At 35.1% G+C, this 24,703-nt stretch overlaps 1 protein-coding gene across 1 annotated transcript; it reads right to left on the bottom strand.

The window, feature by feature from the left end:
• Window positions 1–9,836: 9,836 nt before the first annotated feature.
• On the bottom strand, window positions 9,837–17,761 carry RAD51AP2 (RAD51 associated protein 2). Its single transcript, XM_059134222.1, has 3 exons — window positions 14,497–17,761; window positions 13,839–13,919; window positions 9,837–10,225 (listed from the first exon to the last, which is right to left on the bottom strand). The coding sequence occupies exons 1-3, from the start codon at window positions 17,759–17,761 to the stop codon at window positions 10,107–10,109; spliced, it is 3,465 nt and encodes a 1,154-aa protein (XP_058990205.1). The 3' UTR covers window positions 9,837–10,106.
• Between the last annotated feature and the right edge of the window lie 6,942 nt (window positions 17,762–24,703).

Below are 24,703 nucleotides of genomic sequence, written 5' to 3'. Positions count from 1 at the left end.
AAGTAAAAAAATTCATCTAAAAATAAATAAAAATGATAATGTATCAATATTGGTTCAACAATTGTAACATATGTACAACACCAATGCAAAACGTTAACAATAGAAGAAATTGAGGAGATGGAGGGAGCAGTATAGGGGAACTCTCTACGTTCTATTCCATTTTTCTGTAAATGTAAAACTTCTCTAAGTTCTTCAAGTCAGTACTATAAAAATCTTAATGATTTATGAAACTCTGCTTTCTCATTTCTTTTTTTTTTTTTAAGATTTTATTTGTTTATTTGACAGAGATTACAAGTAGGCAGAGAGGCAGGTGGTGGGGGCGGAGGAGGGAAGCAGACTCCCTGCTGAGCAGAGAGCGGATGTGGGGCTCGATCCCAGGACCCCAGGACCCCAGAACCCCAGGACCATGACCCGAGCCAAAGGCAGAGGCTTTAACCCACTGAGCCACCCAGGCGCCCCTGATTTCTCATTTCTTCATTAATTAATTTTTTTATAAACATATATTTTTATCCCCAGGGGTACAGATGTGTGAATCACCAGGTTTACACACTTCTTAACAGGGGTTTTAATCTAGCATGAGAGCATTAATATCTCTTTAGATAAATGTATTTTCAGCATTGATGTATCATTGGAGCTGTTGAAGCGTTTGTGCTGTTACATCTTATTTCTTTGTAACCACTTCCAAACTGCTCTTTGTAAAGAGCACCTGTGAAAATGTTCCTAGATCCAACTCCAACTCTGCAACATTCTAATCAAAATACATATACTCTAAGAAATTTCTTCAGTATGTACCTCAAAATTACACATTGAGTTAATTTATATATTACTCTGTCACATTCAAATTAAAACTTTCTGTCAATAAGTTTGTGGTTTGTCATATCCAAAAAAGGAGACTTGAGATGTGCAGAGAAATTTCATGAACGTACATAAAATATTTAAACAACATGCTACTAAAGTAATTAGAAAATGAAGCACCAGCTCTAAGACTCTGACCCACCCAGCAGGCTATAAAAGAACTATTTGTTTGCTCCACTGCAAATAAACCACCTCCAAATTTTGATTATTGACACTAAGTCCATATGTCCCAAGTTGTCCTACTCATAAAGACCCTTGATGGCTAACAATTATGATGATAATAATGATGAGGATAATCATTCCAAGTATAGTATTTAGAATAGCAGTAGATTTGTGAGGTACTATTTTGTGAAGCAAACTTTCAAAGACAAGGAAAAAAGAAATTTGTACAACATTCATTTTTGCTTAGAGCTGAAAGCACACATAAACAATTTTGTAAAGTTTTATTGAAAATCAGTATTATCAAGAAAAAAATGAGTGTGTAAATCAATTTAAGTAGGTGTTAGTCATATTAAAAGGTATTTATAAAAGCATTGTGAGGAAGGGTTGGGTTCTACTTTGAAGCTGGTCTCAATATTGAGGGGAAGTATAAATAAGAAAGATCCAAAGATGAAAATATATCAAAAAGCCCCACTGGATTTATTATATTTTCTTCTGCAAACAAACAAAGAAAAAAAGCTATAAACTTAGTAGATGTGCCAATAAAAACATAAAACCAAACATAAGAAATCATGAAATAAATGTTGTATTAATATTTTACATATAAGTAATAAACCACATTTAATACAAAACACTGATCAAATGCTTTAGAGACTGACTATAAAGAATTTTCTAAGATGATGCTTATGCAGAAGCTTAGAAAAGTAAGGGGATAAATAATATGGATAGTTGTATAATAAGTGTTTTTTAAGTGAACTTTAAAAGAATGCCCTATTGTTATTCATAAGACATAAGATGTTCCAGTTGTTGGTGGAAACATTATAGAGGCTGTAGTTTAAGGATAGGTAAGACTTAAATAGGTATAAAAGGAGAGCACCTTAGAAGAGGAAAGACTATGAACAGAATAGAAAATATTAATTGGTAGAAAGTGAAGCATTAATAGAATAGTTAAGTTATAGGGAAATCGTGGGGTGGTCATCTGAAAAGATCACATTACGAAGGCTCAAATGAATGGAAAAGTATGAATAGGTCGGAAAACTCCTAAGGAGAAGGAAGCAACAGGTTTGATAATGGGAAGGTGGGGTTGAGTGGCTCAGTCAGTTAAGTGTCTTGATTCTTGATTTCAGCTCAAGTCATGATCTCAGGGTCATGAAATCCAGGCATCTGTTGGGTTCTGCACCAACAGGGAGTCTGCTTAAGATTCTCTCTCCCCCTCTCCCTCTCCCTCTACCCTTCTTCTTTCTCTCCCATGCCCCCCCCCCACACACACACTTTGCTCAAATGTGCATTCACATGCACTCTCTCTCTCTCCCTCAAAAAAAGAAAAAAAGGATTTGATAACAGGGAATAAATGTCAGGTAAGAGAGTGAATGAATGAGGACTCATAAGACTTTAGATATACTGAGTTAAAGTTATTGACCCATAGAAATATGGAAATTAGAGCAGTATACTGTAACAGTTAAGGGCTTTGGCCTTGAGGCAGACTGCCTGGGTTTGAATTCTGATTCTGTGAGTTAATACTTTATGACCATAGACAAGTTGTTTAAATTCACAGTGTAAAAGAATGATGAAATAGTATTTTACTATGAGGTTATTTAAGGATTGAATGATTTAAAATAGATAAAGAGCATAGACTATCTTCTGACTTGAGGCACGTGACTAGTGCAATAGGTTAAGGACAGACTCTTAGTTTTGGCCCAGGTCATGATCTCAGGGCCATGAGGTCATGCACTGAGTAGTGCTCCACACTCAGAGTGGAGTCTGCTTGAGATTTCTCCCTGTACCCTTACTGCTCTACATGTGTCATCTCTCTCTCTCTCTCAAATAAATAAATAAATCTTTTAAAAAAATAGAAAAAAGACTATGTCCTGACTTATACCATGCACTTAGTGAATATTAAGGTTTTTTTTAAATTATTGTTATACAATTGAAATTTGAATTTAAGAAAGACATTATTTGGTACCAAAACCATAGATTTGATATGCTAGATGATGCCATGAAAATTGAAGAGGTTTCTAAGGAATATAAAGCAGAAGAAAGGAGCAAAGGGCCATAGACTAAACTGTGCTGTTTGTTTCTATCTCAGAATCAGAAAAGAAAAGAACTAGTATGGTCAGAGAAGTTAGGAGTGGTGTATCATCACAGAGTGAAGGTTTCAAGGATGGAAGGCTGCCAACAATTAAAAAAAATGCAAACTGAAAAATTGTCAAAATCCTCAGTGACTCTTAAGAGTGTCCTTTCTGGGGGTGTCTGGGTGGCTCAGTCGGTTAAGCATCTGACTTCAACTCCTGTCATTATTTTGGGGTCCTGAGATTGACCCCCACCCACCATCAGGCTCCCCACTCAACAGGGAGTCTACTTGTCCCTCTGCCTGTCCCCCTGTTAATGCTCTCTTGCTCTCTCTCTCAAATAAATAGATAAAATCTTTAAAAAAGAAAAGAGAATAGCATTCTTTCTGGTGAAAGGAAGCAGGGCAGGGTAAAGAAAGATAAAGACTCTGAGGAGAGAAGAAAGGGATTGTGTATAAACATACAATTAGAAGCATACAAAAGAAATGAGTAGAAATTAAGCTACTGGATGTAAAGCAGTGAAATAAAGGAGAATTTGGAATGGCAAATAGATGGGCAGCAGAATCAATCACAAAGATTTTTTTAAACTATTTTATTTTACTTTATTTTAAGATTTTATTTATTTATTTGACAGAGAGAGACAGAGTGAGAAAGAGAACAAAAGAAGGGGGAGTGGGATAGGGAGAAGCAGGCCTCCTGCTGAACAGGGAGCCCAATATGGGGTTGATCACAGGACCCTGGGATCATGACCTGAGCCAAAGGCAGACACTTAATGACCTAGCCACCCAGGTGTCCCAATCACAAAGATTATCAATTATATGATTAAGCATGCTATAAAACTATATTTACTAAAATATAAACCTAAGTGTTATGTTAGAGTAGTATTAAGAACTTTTTAAAAAGTCAGAATTTCTAAAAATACTTTAAAATTACCATAAATTTCATCAAAATGTCTAATTCATTAAATGCATTTGACTTCTTTTCAAGTTTCAGTTTCTTTAGCATTAAAATGTTTTTCTCCTTTTAATCTTAATTTTTTTTTTAAAAAAGTTGTATTTATTTGAGACAGAGAGGGGAAAACAAAACAAAACAAAACACAAGCAGGAGTGAGAGGAAAGGGGGGAGGGGAAAAGCAGACTCCCCACTGAGCAGGGAGCCCAACATGGGGCTCCATCCCAGGACCCTGAGATGGCCTGAGCCAAAGGCAGTGGCCTAACCAACTTGAGCCACCCAGGTGCCCATAAATCTTACATTTTTAACATGCTGAAATTTATAAATTACTGAATTTATTAAGTATGCTGTAAAAAAATGGGTATAAAAAAACAACTAAAAATACTTTATATGCTTATTAATAATAACATATTATTCTTTCATGGAAATATATAGGGGAAATGAATTGTTAACCATTATTTCCTCTGTGGAGGAAGACTAGATAGCTAAGTGGCAAAAGGGGTGGGAGTACTTATATTCATTGTTTCTTTTTTTATTTTTCATCCTTTGCATTTAGTACCATGTCTAGATATTAACTTTTTAAAAATAAATATTGTTTCAAAAAAATAAAGCTTAAGAGATTGTTTAAAGGGCAAATATAAAAGTAAAAGGACAAAAATAAATAAAAATAATACTTCTTTTCTACTAACACAAAAGAATAAGTAAATAGGAAATTTTTATTTATTATACTGACTTTATTTATAAAGATCTTAAATGGGATCAGAGATAAAATTGAATTTTGAGAAGTATTTTTATAATCTAGTTTTCTAGATTATACATCCATGTTTTAGCTTTAACTGATTTTTCTCTTCATTTAAATTTAAAGAGAAAAACGTTTAAAATTCTGACAAGTTAATGTCTAATTTCTGAAGAAAGATACATAGTTACTGTTCTAGATCCAAGCTTTGTATTCACATACTTGGATCTAGTAGACATTGCAACAAAGAATACCAAAGAGACCTTTGGTATTCTAGGAGGACAAACAGTTATATGCCTCAAGAAGAAAAGTTTGCAGAGCAATGTGTTTAAGACAAACTTACTCTTGTTGGCATTGTTCACTCTTGTTTTCAACTAACATTTATTATGTCAAGCACCTAGGCACTGGGGATACAGTAATAAAATAGGAAACGCTTTTGCCCTCAAAGAGTTTAAAATCCAGTGGGAAAGACAGCAGTAAATAAAATAAATATGTAACAGACAGAGAATGTTGATAGCAAAGTATTAAGGAGGAAAATATACAAGCAGGGAAGGGGCATATGAATGTTAGCAGGAAGAAAAAGCACACTAACAAGGTGACATTTAAGTGAAGTTCAAGGAAGGGAGTACAGAACAAGCTATACAGATAACTTATGAACATTTCAGAAAAGGCAAGTAAAAAGTCCCTGAGGCAGGAATATTCCTAATGTATCCAAGAAGCAGCAAAGTCAGTGTGGTTTCAGCAGAATGAACAAAGGGAAAATAGCAGAGAGGGCTTTAGGGAAGTAAGAGAGATCACTGTCAGATGATGACATATAAAAGTAAGTAAGATTTTTTTTTTTTCCTCTGAGTAAGATGGAAAGCCCGTAGAAGGTTTTGAACAGAGCTGTGATATGTTATGACATATTTTAAAGAATCATTCTGGCTAATGTGTTCAGAATAGACTGAAGGGCAGCAGGTACTAAAGCAGAGAGACCTATTAGGACTCTACTGTAATCATTCTGGCAAGAGAAGCTAATGCCAATAGAGTTTGTTCATGGGTCAGCAACAGGTTATGAGAAAATAAGAAGTGGCAAGGATTACTCCAAGATTTCTAAGCTGAGAAACTGAATGAATGGAGTGACCATTCACTGAAATGAAAGACCTGGAGGAAGAGTTAGGGGGAAATAGCAGAAGCTCAGTTTGGGGCATCTTAAGTTTGAGAAACTTGTTAGACATCACAATAGAGAGGCTGAATAGACAGTTATGAGTCAAGTTCAGGGAAGAAGTCCCAATATGTCCCTTTAAAAAAAAAAAAAAACTGATTTTGTTTGTTTGTTTATGTAAGAGAGACAGAGAGCATGAGCAGTGGGAGGGGTGTAGGGAGAGACTCTCAAGTAGACTCTGGGCTGAGCACAGAGCCCAACTCGGGGCTCAACCCCATGACCCTGAGATGGTGACCTGAGACAAACCCCAGGAGTCACTCACTCTGAGTCATCCTGGCATCCCATCTGGATATTTCCATTAAAAAAAAAATACACATAGCCCAAAACTGTAAACATTTATAAAATTACAGAAATATTATAATCATAGAGACTTTAGATCATGAGTTTATTCTTCTGCCCATAGCCTGGATAGGTGCAGTAATTGAGTTACCATTTCTTCTGAATTTGCTGTTATAGCACATGCCTGTGCTTTAAAAAACAAACAAACAAAAAAAAACCCACCACCATCACCAACAACAAAACACATGAAATAGGAACATCCTGGCAAGGATAGTCTGAAACAATGACATATTTTACAACAAAGTGAAGTAACTATGATTTGGAACCCTTCTGACATCTTTATATCTTAGTCCTCTCAGCCCAAAAGATACCTTTTTTAGTAGTATACACTAACTGGTAGTAGTATACATTAAGTCATGAACTATTACATGCCTGTGAAAGTGTGTGATGTCTGTGTTATTAAAAAAAAATTCCAAAATGATGGCTGGCTCTATAAATATTCTTTTATGTGGCAATGTAGATGGAACTAAAAATCAACTTCTCTACATATTTTGTTTCACATTTTGCTTAAGTAAACAAGGTTAAATAGATATTAACTCGGGGTTTATGTTTATACTTCAGGTACTATCAACATAACTTCTGCAAGTTGTATTAATAGAATGCTCCTCTTCTTTTCTCACGCTCACAGTTATGCCTCCATAAGCTTGTTAATTTAAACTGAAGTAGCACAGAGATTTATTCTAAGGTTAAATAAAAGCAAGTATTTTTAAGTGGTTTTTTCATCCTTTGACTATTTTTCTTCTGGTCTGTAAGCATTCAACTTTTACATTTTAGGAATAAAGATGAAGGGAACAGGTGGAAGGAGAATGGATTTCAATTTAAAATATCTTCTACCATAGCCATTGGTGCAGCCTCTTCAAACCTGGCTATCAAGACACAAAAACGTAAGAGCTAAAATGTTACCTCCCTCCTATCCTCCAGATTTCTAATTCCAAAGGCAAAAACTCACAGAAGTAGGGAGAGAGGGTAAGGTGATACCTGTTTGTGTGTGCCTGTATGTGTGTTTGGATAGGAAGTACTGGGAGAAAGGGTCTTTAATAAAACTAGCAAGAGAGAGTTTTGCATTTTGCACTTTGTTTTTTACATAGGGGTGAGGAGTTTAAACTTACACGTAGTTTGGCATATGAGAGAACCAGCAGTGGTTGTACACTTTGTAAAACTGAATAAAGGAAACTTCATTTAAAATAGAGTCAGTGGAGTGCCTTGTAGCTCAGTCAGTTAAGTGTATGACTTCCTGGGTTATGGGATCCAGTCCTGCAGCAGGCTCCACACTCAGCAGAGAGTCTGCTTGAGATCTCTCCACCTGCACCCCCATAAAATAAATAAAGAAATCTTTAAAAAAAAATTGAGAGTCAGGATGCCAGAAGGGAAAGATCTTTTATGCCCTATCCTTGGTTGTCAATTGCAGACCTCAAGAGAAAGAGCATTATCTTGCATTCTCAATCAAAGAACCCTGTACTTTACTAGCCCTGTAGGAGGAAGAAAGGTTTTCTCCTTGCCTGGCAACAGCCCAGCCAAGAGACATCCACAGCTTGCCCATGAAAAGCCACTCCACTTTGAACTCCCAGTAATTTCAATTTTTTTTTAATAACAGCCCCTTCCAACTCCTCTCTTTCCTCTATAAGTGTTTCTTATCTTTGTTCTCCAGACTGGACTATAATTTTGTCATAACATGCATATCTTGGAATGCAATTCTCTGCTAGTCCCCAAAAAAACCATTTTGTTGTTATCAGTTTCTATATCATTTATTTTTGTTTTTTTAATATTTTATTTATTTATTTGACACAGAGAGATCACAAGTAGGAAGAGAGGCAGGCAGAGAGAGAGAGGAGGAAGCAGGCTCCCTGTCGAACAGAGAGAGCCTGATGCGGGACTCAATCCCAGGACCCTGAGCCCAAGGCAGAGGCTTAACCCACTGAGCCACCCAGGGGCCTTGAGACAAATCTTGATTGTGATGAGGTTTGCCTTGTATAAAGATAAAAGGAAAAAATCCAAATGAGCCTTATAATAATAAGAAGAAGAAAAAAAAGAGATATATGAGGACTCTTTTAGAAAAAAAAGTAAAAGGAATAGGCATATTCCTGGAAACACTCTAAATCATGATCCCCCCCAAAAAAAATTTTTTCAAGAAAAAGTCAACCATTCTAATGATTATTAATTATTGAGTAGTTACTATGTATCAGCATGTTGGTGTTCATTATTGAGAAGTTATTATATATCAGAGCTATTATCAATACATAACATATACTAGCTCATTTAAACTTTGTAATGATCCCATGAGCTATTGTTATACTGCTTTTAGAAATAAGGACTTGCCCAAAGTCATAAGCTATTAAGAATTCAAAAAGGGGCACCTGGATGGCTCAGGTCGTGATCTCAGGGTTCTGGGATTGAGCCCTGCATTGGGCTCCTTCCCACTCAGCAGCGAGTCTGTTTCTCCCTCTGTCCATGCTTGTGCTTTCTCTCAGATAAATACAAAAGAAGAAGAATTTTAAAAGACATAGGAATTATGAGCAGGTGTAGAAATTCTTTCATTCATTCACTATTTTATGGGTACTTACAAAGGTCAGATACTATTCTAGGCACTTGGGCTATACTAGTTTGTGGAGAAGAAAGAATCTTGCCTTCAAGGAACTTGCATTCATTCTAACAAGATGTTTATAGTGTTTAAGAATGTGGTGAGTTCTGCCCGGGAAAAAGAAATCAGAACAAGATATTGAAGTTGGAAAGTACATGGCTGGGGGATGGTAGTTAAAGACTATAGCTGAATTTGAGATGTTTTTAGTGTGTTTCAGAATCCTAGCTTGTAATAGGATAATTTAATCCATCCAGTCACATATGTTTTGTGAATTGGTACCTTTAGTCTTCCTTCTGTATTGTATGCATCCTGTTTTTTAATGTTTTCTTGATGCCTCCTTCCCTTACTTTTTGTTACTTAGCCTATTTTATCCTTACTTCTTTGTATAGTGTTTTGAAAAGAATTATTCTACTGATGGCTACCTTTAAATTATGTATAATCTACATTTCTTTACCTCTACATTTCTTTTCTCAAGCAGAGAAAATTAGTTCCATAAAGCAGGCTCTTTACATATCTTCTTCGGTATTCTATCTCTGAATTTAACACAATGGTAGTATTAAAATGTATCTGTTTTATGAATGAATAAATTATTAGGTATTAACTACATGATCATAATTCTGCTCTGGGGTCAAAGATAGACTCTGGGGAATGAAATAAAAATTATAAAATGAATGCAAAGAAAAGTAGGAAAGAATTCTTCAGAGAGTGCCTCTATCCCAATCCAGACACTAATTCTGTGTTCTTAAAAACGTACCCATCCTCTTTGCACCTCTGTTTTTCACTTGATAAATTAAGGAAAGTGGATTGAAACGGTGTTTTGTTTTTTCTTTTCTTTTTTTTTACCTTTTTTATGAATTACAGATCCTTTTGAGAAACCTATAAAGGCTATATCACTCTTCTCCATAAAAGCTTTATACACATACATATCATGAAATATAAGTTGACATGTTTTATGAGATCATGAAAAGATTTTAATGTACATATTATAATAATATGAAAACAGGAATGAAATTTTTTTAAACATTTAAAGGCAATTATCTAATTCACACAAAAAAACACACACACACTAAATCCTCTGCATACTTCATAATAAATAAAGCTCAAAACTCTCAACCAGGAGAAAGCATTTAACCAAAGTAAGAGACAAAAGATTTATAAATGTGAAATGTTTTGAAATATTAAAGTCCAGTGCCTTCTTTTAAGTTCTCATAACATTTACTTCAAATAAGGATGAAGTTGTTTAAGCTTAGCTTTTCTTGACAAACCAATTCTTATTGGTCGACTGCAGGTCTTAAGAGGTAGTACTCTTGAAATTCCATGTGAAAAATTACTACCTAAAATATAAGACAATAAAAGTGCATGAGGGAATAAAAATTACTTGTAGTTTCTAAGCTTAAAAAATTCTACTTCTCATCAACATCTAGCAATATTTTCTGAGTCACTGAGCTAAGTGCTTTAAATGCATCAGTTTGCTTATCCTATCTCCATTTTTAAAATGTGAAAACCTCAGCACAACAGAAGTTAAGTAACTTGCCCACATAAGATAGCAACTAAATAAAATCAACATTCCAGTCTGGCAGTTTGACTTAACAACAGCAAAACTATACAGTTAACTTGATGTTGTGGCTTTAGAAACCAAGTCATTTCTCTACTAGAAGCTTAACTGTAGGTTATACTATGAATGATTTCATTTGGCTTCTAATGGAGATTATTATCAACGATACTGCACCAAATACATTTCACTATTATATATAAATGGAGGGCTCTAATTTTGAAATTTTTATATAACATCATACAGTCATATTCAAAGTTCAAAGCATTTCATGGACAACGAACGGTTGACCAGACAGGTAGGATCAACATTCTTGATAATGAAACACAAAAATATCTTTAATTTTCCAAATGCTTCTTTAAAAAAAATAAACAGTGGGGTACATATGTAAAGCTAAAAATGTATCAAACTTTAAGCCAGCTTCAATCAAGTAGTATGATCTTAATATAATAGCATATTTTACTAAAAATGGTGTAATCAACTTAATAATACTTTTAACAAAAGATAAACGGCATGATTTCTACTAAGCTGAACCAAGTAGAAACTGTGTGTTTATCTATGTAAACATTAATGAAATAAAATACAAAGTTTAACTATATATAAACAGGGAGAAAGAACTTAACCACAAAAATAGTTATAAATCAGTTTATGATACTTTGTTCAACATTAAAAGTATAAAGTTAATTATAAAAGTAAGAGAAAAAGCATATTACTAGTTTTTTTTCAGTTTTTACAGAAAAAGGGATTGTCCAAATAAAACAAAATTGTTGGATCATTTCTGATACACTGGATTTGTTTATAAATTAGATAATTTCAGAAATTTATGCTAAGTGAACTTCTTCATTATGAGATTATGATTTCAGAACAAAGCAAGAATTAGTCTACTTGATTACTTTTTCAAAGAATAGCTTTCCTCTTTCGTAGTCTAATATAAAAGATACTTCTGGTAATTTTGCAATGGGTAGGAAATCACCAAACCACTTTGTATCAACAGCAGGCTCTTTGCAAAGCATATGCCCTTAAAGAGTCATCAAGCTGTGGCTATGAGGATATGCTTCTTTGTTTCCTTGGATTTCCTCCTTTTATATTATAAGTAATTTTATTATTTTATTATTACTTTTATTATTATTGTCCACCAGATTAATTTATTGCTTTGTACTATTTAACAATTCTAAACATTCAAGCATTAAATTATTTATGTTAAAATTCAGTGTTAACTGAACTTAAATAAGTTAAAAAAGCAGTGTTTAAAAAAATCCATAAAATGGATTAGTAATCTTTTAGAGATAATATTAACTCAAATGTTTTCTAAATTGTTGCAAGTCAAAATACAGTCCACAGGCTAGCAGTATCTACATATGCTAGGAGCTTGTTGGGCATACAGAATCTTGGGGCCTACCGCACAAAAGAATCAGAATCATTGAACAGGACACCCAGGTGATTTGTATATACCTTCAGGTTAGGGAAGTTTGGGTGCTAAATGATATATAAAGCACCATGTGCACTGACTGGCTGTCATATTTCACATGTTCAAAATAATTTCAAACTACTTTCATTTTCTAAACCACAGAGAAAGGAGAGAGAAACAGAGTGAATCCGGATGCACTGGAAATATCAGAGGTAGATTTAACTGGAGGCATCATGATGACAACTGAATAAATATAAAAAACATTTCAGCATCACTGTGAAGCCAACCATTTCCCAATGCCTTTAAGACCACACTGCATAAGCAGTCACCCACTCTACCGAGGCAGAATTAGTCCTTGTTTGCTAGCTCTGCTTCACACCATTTCCCAACTTTTTCCTTACACTATGGATTTTAACAAGTCTCAGGAAAATCACTCCTTTTTTATGCACTTCGAATGTAAATCCAAGAGGACAGTCTTAACATAGTACTAAATAACTCTGACTGTCCATATGATTTTTCATGTTTCATGACAAGGCTCTTTTTCTTGTAAAAGCGCACTAGAGTATTATGGGTTCAGATATTCCCAACAAATGTAACATTTCTTTTCCAATTTGTGTACATACTTCAATTTTCCTCATATATCCATTCCATTGTTACAATTATGACCATGATGACAATAGGAGTATGAGCTACCTACTCTTCTTCCTTTCTATCTCAAAATACTTGCCTAAACCCAATCTCTTCCTGTTTGTCCTAGAAGAAACAACCTATTTCCTTTCCAGGCTAATGCTACCACTTTGTTTTGAATCTCAGTGTATCGTTCTCTCAATTATTCCCTTTATTCAAAGGAGAAGAGACTACCTAGGGGCTCTTGACCTTCCAAGGAATGGGATTAATTTTTAAGATTATCTCATTGTAAACTAAGAAGAGAGAAACAGGTACAGTTTTCAAGTGACTGAATAAAGTTATCAAGGATACATCCTACAGATGACGAAAGTTCAGGAAAAATATTTTGAGGAATAATGCATGACTAAAGATGTTTTGGTTAATATGTTCACCTATATCATTACTTTTTCTAGATCTAGTCTTGTGGTGTAATGCCAGCAATTTCTGACCATATGAAAAAGTCATTTAGAAAACAATTTCCTAATTTCAACCCTACCTCTACCTCACTCCCATTGGTATCACAAGTTAAAGTGGATATTAGGTTGGGTGAGCCTGGTGGTGGGTATTAAGGAGGGCACGTATTGCATGGAACACTGGGTGTGGTACATAAACAATGAATTATGGTACACTGAAAAGAAATTTTTAAAATAAATTTAAAAATTTTAAAAATTGAATATTAAACTTAGCGTGTTTTATTCAGGTGTTGTAGACCTTTTAGGCAATGGATAAAGTTAGTTGTTTAACTTCTCTTTAGTTTTATTCTTTAGTACTAATCAAATTTTAAATGTCATAGTCCTAGATCATGTTAACATATCTAAGCGATAATAACTTTTTAATTATTAAATAAAGTATCCATATATAAATCCCCATAATAAGGAACATAGACAAAAAAATATGTAATTGGGAATAACATCTCATCAATGAAAATCCAACTTAGATAAATGCCTCTTTTGGTTTTGCCAATTAATGTTACATACATTAGATGTGTATATTAGCCAAAAAACAAACAAACAAAACAAACATACAAACAACAACAAAAAAAAACCCCACACACTTCATCACCTAGTTATTGCAATGCATCACTGCAAATACAGAACTATGGTTTTGTAGAGCACATTTCCCAGCAATATTCTAAGTGGCATTTTAATTTTTAACTGATTTATAACTACTGGAATGTGCATCAGTAAAATTTAATGGTTACAAAAGTGATAAATCTTTGTATTTATCTTCTCACAACCTGAGGATATTCTCCTCATGCTAAAAAATACAAAATGCAAAAATCATCTCTGAAGGTATTCTAGAAAATAACCAAAAATCTTACCTCCCTTCAGTAAATAAGTAGATTTTCCCTCAAGTTCATCAGAGAAATAAGCAGGCCTTTTAGGTGAAGGTTTTTCACAGTCTGCAAATAAAAATCAATATGTTACAGCAAAAAGTAACTTTTACACAAAATGTTAATACTATAAATAAATTAATTTCTCAAAAATGTTTCCTCCTAGGGGCGCCTGGGTGGCTCAGTGGGTTAAGCCGCTGCCTTCGGCTCAGGTCATGATCTCAGGGTCCTGGGATCGAGTCCCGCATCGGGCTCTCTGCTCAGCAGGGAGCCTGCTTCCTCCTCTCTCTCTCTCTGCCAGCCTCTCTGCCTACTTGTGATCTCTCTCTGTCAAATAAATAAATAAAATCTTTAAAAAAAAAAATGTTTCCTCCTATTGGCTTCTAATATTAAATAAATGAAGCAGAAGCAGGTCTCACCAAGGCTCCTTTTAAAAAAATTCATCACTTGTGTCCTTCAACTTCAGGGTATTATTTAGTGTTTGACCAGCCAGGCTTTCATAGGAAAATAATGTGCATCTGTAAATATTGTCTTACTCTTTACCTCGCTCTCCTTTTTTCAAAAAATTATGTATTTGGCCTACACAGATAAAAGGCAACAATTGTTTTCAATCATGAGAAAAAACGTTTTAACACTAATTTCATACCTTCCTTGGACGTAGAATAAAATTCCTCTTCCAGGGTTCTTGGACAGCTATATTCATTTGGAACTTCCTGTTCTCCACGATCGGGTATTGTTTTCCATTTAAATAAACTTCGGTGTCTTTTAGGCATGTTAGGACATGTTCTAGCATCACAGAGCAAGGAAGACTCACATACTTTGTTGACTGTAACCATTTTCAAATCTTTTTTTATCTCCATTTTTACCTCTTCAATATCATTCTTTTCTCTAAAGTAATTTTCTTGCCCATTGTTTGTTTCCACAGCACTTGGAATTTTGTTTTCCTTACTAATTTCGTGAAACATATGAAGTTCTTCAAGTACTAAATCAAATTTACTCTTCATCTCACAATCATTCACTATTGTCAGAGCTTCTGTTGATAAACACTCAGCAGTTAAGTCCTGAAAACATTCATTGTTCCCTAGACTCAAATCAGTTTCAAATTGATGATTAACACATTCTGTAGAATCATTCTTTGGATGAAAATGCTTTGAAGTAGCCAACTCACTGTCTTGCAAAACACTCTCATATTCATTTCTGTCAGCCACATTATTTTGATTAACATATTTCGTTTCTTCCAGATTTACTTTTTTACTCATTAAGGAAACTGGTTGCATAGAAAACATGCCATCCACTGAATAGAAATTACTTTTCTCTTCCTTTTCTATCTTAATATCTTTGTTAACTTGACAACTGTTGGGTAAACTTTGTGCCATGACTTTTACTTCTGCCTTCAAAATTAAGTCATGTTTTTTTCCTTTGATTTCACTTAGCAAGTTCATAACATTTTGCACTTCGATTAGAGTCCTAGGATTGGTTTGTTCACTATGTTTTAAGTCGGGGTTTGTTGGTATGGCCAGTTGCCTAATAGTGAAGAAATCTTCAAATATGCACTTTAAATTAAAGCTACTAATCTTAGCACACTCCTGTTTTCTTTCAGTGTCTAAATCTGGGTTGTACGTATTTATTTCATAAAATTTTTCACTAACGTGTCTACGGCCTTTCTGTATAAATGGAGAGCCAGACTTAACATGTGTTGTAACAGTATTAGGACTACAGTGAACCCAATTTTCCTCATTTATGAATTGTTCAGGAAAACTCTTATTCTTGTAAATTTCTTTTGTCAAAGAAATTTCCTCCTCATCATCAAAATCCATTAAAAGAGGAATTTTTTCGTATGTTTCAAAAATTGGAATATGTTTGTTTTTAGTTGTCAGACAAAAGGAATTGATGGTTTTTTTCTTAGACTCCTCAAAATCTTGATCAGTTTTAAATAACTTTTTTTCTAACATAGGTTTCATATCTTCTAATAGTCTTGAAAAAGTTGAAATCCTTGCTAGCTTTACAATATGATTTTCCTCTATGTTTTTTGAAAAATGCAAATGCACTAACCATTTGACAATGCATCGCTCCTCTAACTTAGAATCATTTTCAATTCTCATTAAAGATTCACAGTTACTGAGCAAAGACGTTATGTTGTTTTTCAATATGCTATTTAAAGGTTCTGAAGCACTAGTTTGTAAATACATGCATAACATATTCTTTCTAATGACATTCATATTCTTAGTTATTAGATTTTGAAGATCAGTTTCCTTTTTATCCTTGAAATTTTCACACCAGATTAAAATATTATCATCTTTTTGATTTCCTGAAATATTTTCATGAAAATAAAAAATTGCCATAATGAAACTTCTAAAAATATTGTTTAAATGAAAGTCTTTTTGTGTAGTATATTTTAACTCTAGCATATTACCATTTTCTCCCTTACCATTTAACCAAAATAAAATTACTAAAGCCTTTTGGCTACCAAGTGTTCCTACCATGAGCGGTTTGGGTTGTTTTTCATGTGTTTTCATGGCTTTTGGATAGTGATAATCTTCTTTGCTTAAATTATCTATTTCTAATAATTGTAGAAAATTCATTTTTTCTCCAGTTGTCTTAGTATTTTCACTTTGAGTCTTGTAATTATCCATAATCCAACAACTTGCCCCCTTTTTTCCCAAAACATGTCTAATGTTACAGTCCTGGCTTTGAGAGTTTTCTGATCCGGTAAAAATGTAAATGTCCAGGCATGTTTCTACTTCTCCCAAGTTTGCATTCCTTAGTATTATAGTGAAATCCTTTTCAGAGTCTGTTACATCAGATATGATACTACTGTGGTTATAGTAGTTTAAACTGATCAAGTCTTTTTTTCTCACACAAATATTTTGGTTGCTGAGTGACTGGTGGTTACTTTCATAGCATGCAGAAAAAATATTTTCTGCATCGGCTTCCACAATGTTTTTATCATCCTGTAACTTTTGCTTCTTAACATCAGGTCTATTTTTGGACCAGTAAATGTTTGTGAAATCCCTAACATATGCCTCGTTTTTGTCATTCTTTTTCTTTGCTATTTCCTTTAAATAGACGGAGGACATTTTGCTATTTAAATCAGTTGGAAACTCAGGGATACTTATTGTGCTGCTATCTCTAAAATAGCTGGCTTTGGCGATTTCTATGCTGGGCTGGTTTTGAGATTTTGAGATATTTAGTGTTGATGCTGAAATGTTATTTTCTTTTTTATTTGATGGCCTAACACTGTCAACTTTACACCTGTTCTTAATATCATGAAATGTTGATTTGGTTTCCTTGGGAAAGGTGACATCCCTAAATAGGTTTTCTGTCTGTTTTACACAACAGTGGTCTTCCTGAATATTGTCTCTCCCTTGGACTAAATACTGGTTTCCGTCCGCGTCCTCAACTCCAGGTAAATCGTGTAGAGAGGCGTTGGGCAGAAGCGAACCGGCCTGGGCTTCAGCGCCATCGCCGCAGTGCGCCCTGAAAACCTCGTTGTCACACAGCCCTGCTTCAGGGGACCTTCCAGAAGCCCTCAAGCCAGAATCAAAACTTTGTGAGGGGAGAGACTGCAAACAACCACTCATCTCCGATTTGCCATTTTGGCATCGCAGATTAGCTATCTGCTCCCCACTGACGGGTTTCCCCGCAGACGAGTCTGTGGAGTGACCAAAAATCACGTTAGTTGAAACAAAGGGCGCCCTGACGGGTCTGGGCGGCAACTGCCAGACTTTTTCCACCTCAGACAAGCGAGGCACCAAAGGGAGCCTCCACTGCGCCTCAGAGGCACTGCCCGGTTCCGTTAGACGTGGCCGCTTACTACTAGGGGGTTGGGAATCAGGGTCCTCGACAGGCGGTAAAAAGCAGAGAGGTTCCCTGAACTCCGCACCCCGCGCGCTGCAGTGCGTGAGCGACATGACTGCGAACCGAGACGTTCTGAGGTGCCTGCGGGCTGGTCTTCGAAGTAGGCTCCAGGCGACTCCGCCTCGCCCCAGCCCTCGACGCCCTGGTCACGCCCCTGACACGCCCCTTGAGGCTGTTTTGACCCCAGACTCCGAAAAAGTCCCGCCCGTGACACGCCCCTGACACGCCCCACGAATAGGCCCCGCCCCCACTCTGCCTTGAGCCGGGGAGCTCCTGGTCTTTCCCTCAAAGTACAGCTCACCTAGGGCGGTTACGTTGTCTATTTTTAGCGCCTCTTCTGGTGCCTGGACCGTAGCGGCTCTAAATATTTTCTTCCCTTTGGTAGAATTAAGGGGAAAGTCAGGATCTCTCTCTCTCTCTTTCTTTTTCCCTCTTCTCAAGTTTGAAAACAGAAACTTTATTTTAAAAATTCTAAAATTCTGTTTACCTCAGAAGCGGCTTCTCCACAGTTGCTCTAGAGCGTCTTCTCCAGTTAAAAAAAAAAAAAGTGTAGTTTTGTGAGCGCCGGTCCCAACCGCTCCGTGTCAGGAGTAATTTTTTAAAAAGACTCTTAATCACCCCAGTAGCATTTAAAATCAGATTTCCACCTCACTAATAAAGTGTTGTTTAGGGGAAAGAAGGCACTGATATTTAACAATCAGAATATTTTAGGGGAAAAATGTGTGGAAATAATTACGCAGATAATTATTAATCTTCACATTACAACAGTAGAAAAATCGTTTTCATATGTGCTGTGGGATTTCCTTCCCCAACATTGTGGATAAAAGAACTTAAAGATAAAAACTGTGGTTCAACTACTCCAGTTACTGTAAGCATAAATAATGATACAGTCTCGACTCCTTACCTAATAAATTGTGCGGACATTATTTTTCTTTTTCCTCTGTTTTGAGAATAATTTATTTATTATTTCAAGTCAGCTCTGATTTTTTTGTCAATTTCGAAGAAGAAAGTGATTTTCAAAAATGTTTATTATTATTATTATTATTGTTATGTACATATTTATTAAGAAATACATGATTACTGTTCATTCATCAAAAACCTCAGTCCCCTTAATGGTCTTTTCAAAGTTGGTCAGTTTTATGTACCCTGGTAAAATTTATAAGAACCACAAAAATGTGCCTGAGGGATCCTAATTTTGGAACCCATGGGAGCATATATGGCAAAATATGACTAGCATACTATTTTACGTAATAAGATGTTCATCAGTCTTGTGAATACTCTTAGATATTGTGATTTCAATTCTGGGTATCTGCTATTACTTTGGCTTGTTAATTCCTCAAGAGAAATGTTTGCTTGGATTTGTAGAAAGCCTTGCAGTATAAGCACTTCATCAACATTAAGAACGTGGCAATTGCTTAAATTATACATCAGTGAGTTCTCAAAGTGCTGCTTCTATGTATCTTGAATTCCATTCCTTTTTTTACCACAGACTTGCCACAATTCTACATTCCATACAAATGCAGTCTGTTCTATGCTTGTGATCAGCCCATAAGGACTGACTTGCTTGGCTAACAGTGCACTAACATAATATTAGGAACAAGCTTTCTTTTCTTTCTTTCTTCCTTCCTTCCTTTCTTTTTTTCTTTCTTTCTTTTTAACCTCTATCCTCAATGTGGGGCTCCAACTCATGACCCTGAGACCAAGAGTTACATGTTCTACTTACTGAGCCAGGGAGGTATCCCAAGAACAAGCTTTCTATTAAATGCCATAGTTTTGTGATTCTAGATTGATTTGTAACTTGGTATCTGTTTCTTCATCTTACTAGTTTTCCAAGAACATACTCTTTTTTTAGATTGCCATGATACTATTATTTAAAAACTATGGATTGTTGGGGTGGGGGGTGGGAGGTTGGGGGAACCAGGTGGTGGGTATTAGAGAGGGCACAGATTGCATGGAGCACGGGTGTGGTGCAAAAACAATGAATACTGTTATGCTGAAAAGAAATAAAAATAAAAAACAAACAAACAAACAAAACCCCTATGGATTGTTTAAGGACTAGAATTCAAATAAAACCCAAAAGAATTATTTGAATTCAACAATTGTTTGAGAATTGGGTCTAAGACCCTGTTAGGTGTACAAAAATGTACAGGGTTTGTAGGTTTGTTTGTTTTTTCCTACCCCAAAGAAACTTCTAGCAATGAAGACAGAAACAAGAAGTCTTTTTTTGCACATACTTATTTAAACATTACATTAATGACCACTGTCATTTCAGTCAATGCCCGTTCAAACTATTATGTGTTTTTTTGCTTTATTTTTTAAATGTTATCTTGAAAATACACTAGTTATAAGTGAGAAAGGCAAAAAGTTGCATCTTCAACTCATCAGAATCAAAAATACAAATGAGACTTGTTCAAATCTTATCGACCCTTCCAACCCCATTCCAAATGTCACATAATGACCTTACATGCCTTTTCTTTGAAAGCTCCTACCTCCTTAACAGCAGTAACCTGAGCTTTGAGGGCAGCACCTGCCCTTCCTTTCGGTTTGCTGTCTTATTATAGTCCAGATCTGAATGAACGAGAGCATGAAGTAAACCCATACAGAAAATACAACACAGGCTCCCCTTAGAGTTAAGTCATCAGTTCACTCAGTACCTTAGAATGTTTAGTCTTAATGTCCTTAGCATGGCATGCCAGATCTTCACAACTAGGTCCTACCTTGTGTTTTTTGGCTTCATTTTTCTTTCTTTCTTTTTCTCTTCTTTTTTTTTTTTTTTTTTTTTTTTTTTTACAATTTGCACTGTGTTGCCAATACCAGGCCTTAAATGGTTGGACTCAAAAGTGACTTAAACTGTGAAAGCTTTACCTCCTCCCTGCTCTGTTGGATCCCTGGGCAGAATGACTTGCACCCTTACCTGTATAAATAAAGTTCCTATCGAACTTTATTTTTAACTGAATTATAACCCTTAAAGCATCTTACTCTATGGAGTTGTTTACATCCTCTCCAGCAGATTTTATGTTAACAGGCCAAAGATTTATTCACTTTTAAATTCCCAATGCCTCACACTGAATACTTCAGTTAAGGAGGGAAAAAAAAAGAAACAACAGAATATTATTGTTACTCTACCTTTACCAATCCAAATGAGGGTTAGTGGTGTCTTGAGAGTATCTTAAGTTTCCTGTTTCGGTTTTGGTTTTATATGTTAAAAATGGAGACTTGCTTGAGACTAAACCACCATCAGGGCCAAAAACTGACTTTTTTTTTTTTTTTTTTTTGTCAGAGAGACTGAGCACAGGCAGACAGAGAGGCAGGCAGAGGCAGAGGGAGAAGCAGGCTTCCTGCTGAGCAAGGAGCCCAATGTGGGACTCGATCCCAGAATGCTGGGATCATGACCTGAGCCAAAGGCAGCCACTTAACCAACTGAGCCACCCAGGCGACTTTGAATAGTACTGATTTTAATATCATTTAAGGTTTTGTTTTGTTTTTAAGATTTTATTTATTTATTTGAGAGAGAGAGAGAGAGAATGAGTGGTAGGGAGGTGCAGAGGGAGAAGCAGACTCCCTGCTGAACAGGAAGCCCAAAATAGGGCTTGATCTGAGGGCCCAGAGATCATGACCTGAGCCAAAGGCTGGTGCTTAACTAAGTGAATCACCCAGGTGCCCAGCACTATTTAAATTTAATGGTAGGACGAGATACTTGATATGGCAGTTTTTCTCTTTTATGTCTCCAGTAAATTTTATACATGGTGAATAAATATACTAGACCTAAAACTTTTAGACTGACAAGATAACAAATAACTTTTCAAGACTTAATAAGAACCACTAACAAAAAAAAATGTAAACCAAATACAGGGGCTAAAGAGGAAAATATCATCACTGCTAAAAATATTTAAAACAAATATGGCTGGATGTAATATAAATAGCACATTTTCAAGTCACTAATAAGCACTAGGTGGGAAAATATTTCGGAAAACCATGATGGCGTGTATATCTTCATGAGCAATTAAGCGTTCAGAAGAGCTCTAATGGTAATTTATAACATAAATATAATCTTAAATGAGACAATGTGTGTGCAAATACTTTACACTATAAATCATCACACTATTCTCAATTTTCACTAATGACATCATTATCTCCCCCAGTTTCCTACCCTAGAAACTTTCAGTGTTCTTAACTTTTTCTCTCTTTCACTCTTTACCCCAAATCCAACTCCTATGTAGACATTCATTAAATCATGTTAATTTTACATCAAACATGACCCTGAAACTAATTCTTATTCTTTATCCATATTATCTCAGCTTTATTCTAGGCTGTCATCATCTCTGGGAATATTGTAGTAAACTAAATTTTTTATTAGTCCCCCTCAACTTCTACTCAACACTACTTACTATAAGACTTTTTTTTCTTAAAATATTCATCACGTTATTACTTCGTTAAGAATATCTTTTGATTTTTTGATACTTAAAGAATAAAATACACACTCTTCAGTTGGGCATACAACATTCTTCATAGTTTATCTCCGAACTGTTTTTTCAGCTCTTCTGTCTACTTCCAAAACAACTCTCTTTCCTGCAGTTCTAAACCTCTCACCTTTCCTTAAATATATAAGGCAATTTCACAATTTCAGTCTTGGGCATATACTGGTTCATTTACCTTAGGTGGAGTGGCAGGCCTTACTCGAAGTCTTCTGAAGTGAGTCCAAAGTTTACAGCTACAGTTTTATCTGCAATCCCTTCTTTTTCATTTTAAAATCTTACCTTATTAATGTACTATTATATTTACTGCATGTTTAGCTAGTCAAAAATAACTTTTCTCTTGAAACCTCAGTGTTAGAAAACCAGGTGGGAATGTTCAGCTATTTACAACCTCCATTTGATGTTCTAATAAATTTCAGCATCAATTAAAAGATTCTTTGCTGCTGAAATAAAAGTAAGAGTCTGTATTATTTCTGGAATTCATGCAATTGTAAATAACAGCTTTTTAAAAAATTAATTGTGAATTCTTTTTAATTAACTTTCCCCAAGAAATCTTTTTAAGATTTTGAGATGGTAAAATGTCTATCATTTTTTTTCATTATACAAACTTATAATTACATAGATTGCTTTCTCTCTTTGTACAGTTTTTCCACTGAGACAAATCACTTTGTTTTGGTTGGTTGCACAATAAATAATTAGCTGGACATGGCAAATTCATAGAACTACCATTTACCTCCACTTTTTAAGGAATTATACATTTGCATTAAATGTAAAATATATTTAATATGAAAACTATGTTAACCATAATTTAATTTTTTTATCCTGAAAGAAATACAGAATAGTGTTTAGGTGATTAGGCTTTGGCATCAAATTATCTGTGTGTGAATCTATGCTCCACCTCCTCTTATCTGTGTAACGTGAACAAATTGCTTAACCTTTTGGAAATACAGATTCAAATAAGTGGAAATTATAAAATAGAACATACTTCATAGGTTATTGTGTAAATTAAATGCAATACACCAGTTAGATGAGTGATCGACATGTAAGTAGGTGTGCACTAAATTTTTAAAAAATTACGGTAGTTATTATTAACATCAAATTTGCTATGTGCTGGGCTAGCTCCTACAGGTTCAGATGAACTGACAGTCATCATCTCTTCCTAACCATACACTTCAGAAATTTTATGTGAGTACCTTGGATTTGGACCATGACAGAAGTACTTACATCACCGAAACCAGCAAATACCACAAATCAGGGTTTGCTTGTTTCTTCCTTTCTAGAAAGCCCATTGTTAAATCATTACCAGTGTAATTCTGAATCAGATTCTATCTTCCAGTAGTTCAGATACATTACTATGCCATCAATTCTCACAACAGGATTGGAGCTGTAGCCAGCCAGGTAGTTTTTTGTATCTTGTCTGGTTGAGGTCAAAAACAACTTGACAACTTTATATTGATGCCAGCACATACTGTAAAAACCTTATGTAAAAAAAATTTTAAAAATGAAAAACAAAACAAAACTGTATTAGTTTGTTTTAATCTCATTTGATACTTATTAGGAGTGGAGAATCCAGAATTTGCCACAAAAAAAGAAAGTATCTACTTCAATATTTTAAGTTGGTTCAGAGTTCTACGATTTCAAGATGGAAATAGGTTTGGTTCACGGAAGAATAATGGATAAAAAGAATGTTTCTTCCATCATTCTCTAGAGTAGAGTGTAATCACTCTTTACTATCAATAAATAATCATAGACAATGGAATAATAGCATAGTTTTTAAAGTACTTTTAGTGGATGCTTTCACTTTTAGTGATTTAACTCCCCTTTGGTTTGCTGAACATTTATTACGTGCAAGGAAGTATGCCTGATACTGAAGTAAATATTATGGCATATAAAATACAATCCTTGTCTCTAAAGAATGTATTCTAGCAAGAAATATGCATATAAAAAGGATAATAAAACATACATGGCCCACTATATAGGCTAATCAGCCATTCACAACTTTGTCCTAAACTACCTTCCAGCCTGATCTCCAGCCTCGCCATTTCCCTCTCCAGTATCTATCACCTCTACCACAAAAAAGTGCTTGCAAATCCCAACTCATTTTGTTGTTATTGATTTCAGAAGACATAAAAGTATTTTTGTTAAGTATTAGGTATTGAAAAATTTAGTATTGTTGAAGAACAAGCACAATCTTTTTTTCAAGGAATTTGTAGCATAGCAGAAGAGACAGACATACAGGGTTTATTATAGTATAATACATATGTGCCACGGTAGAGCTATACCCAGGCATTGAAGAGAAGGAATCAAATCTAGTCTGGGAGCTTAGAGAAGGGGCCCAGAAAGAAACAGTGCCCTCAAACTGATTCTTGAAGAATACATTCTTTTATTCTATCTCTCTGAGCTTATAATTTTCTATAAAACTCCCTTTCCTGGGGCACCTGGGTGGCTCAGTCATTTAAGCAGCTGCCTTCATCTTGGGTCATGATCCCCAGGGTCCTGGGATTGAGCTTCCCATCATGT

The sequence above is a fragment of the Mustela lutreola genome, chromosome 9 (genome assembly GCF_030435805.1).
Source record: "Mustela lutreola isolate mMusLut2 chromosome 9, mMusLut2.pri, whole genome shotgun sequence".
In the NCBI taxonomy this organism is placed as follows: Eukaryota; Metazoa; Chordata; class Mammalia; order Carnivora; family Mustelidae; genus Mustela; species Mustela lutreola.
The sequence above is the reverse complement of the archived record's forward strand: the minus strand, read 5'-3'. Positions and strand labels throughout refer to the sequence as shown.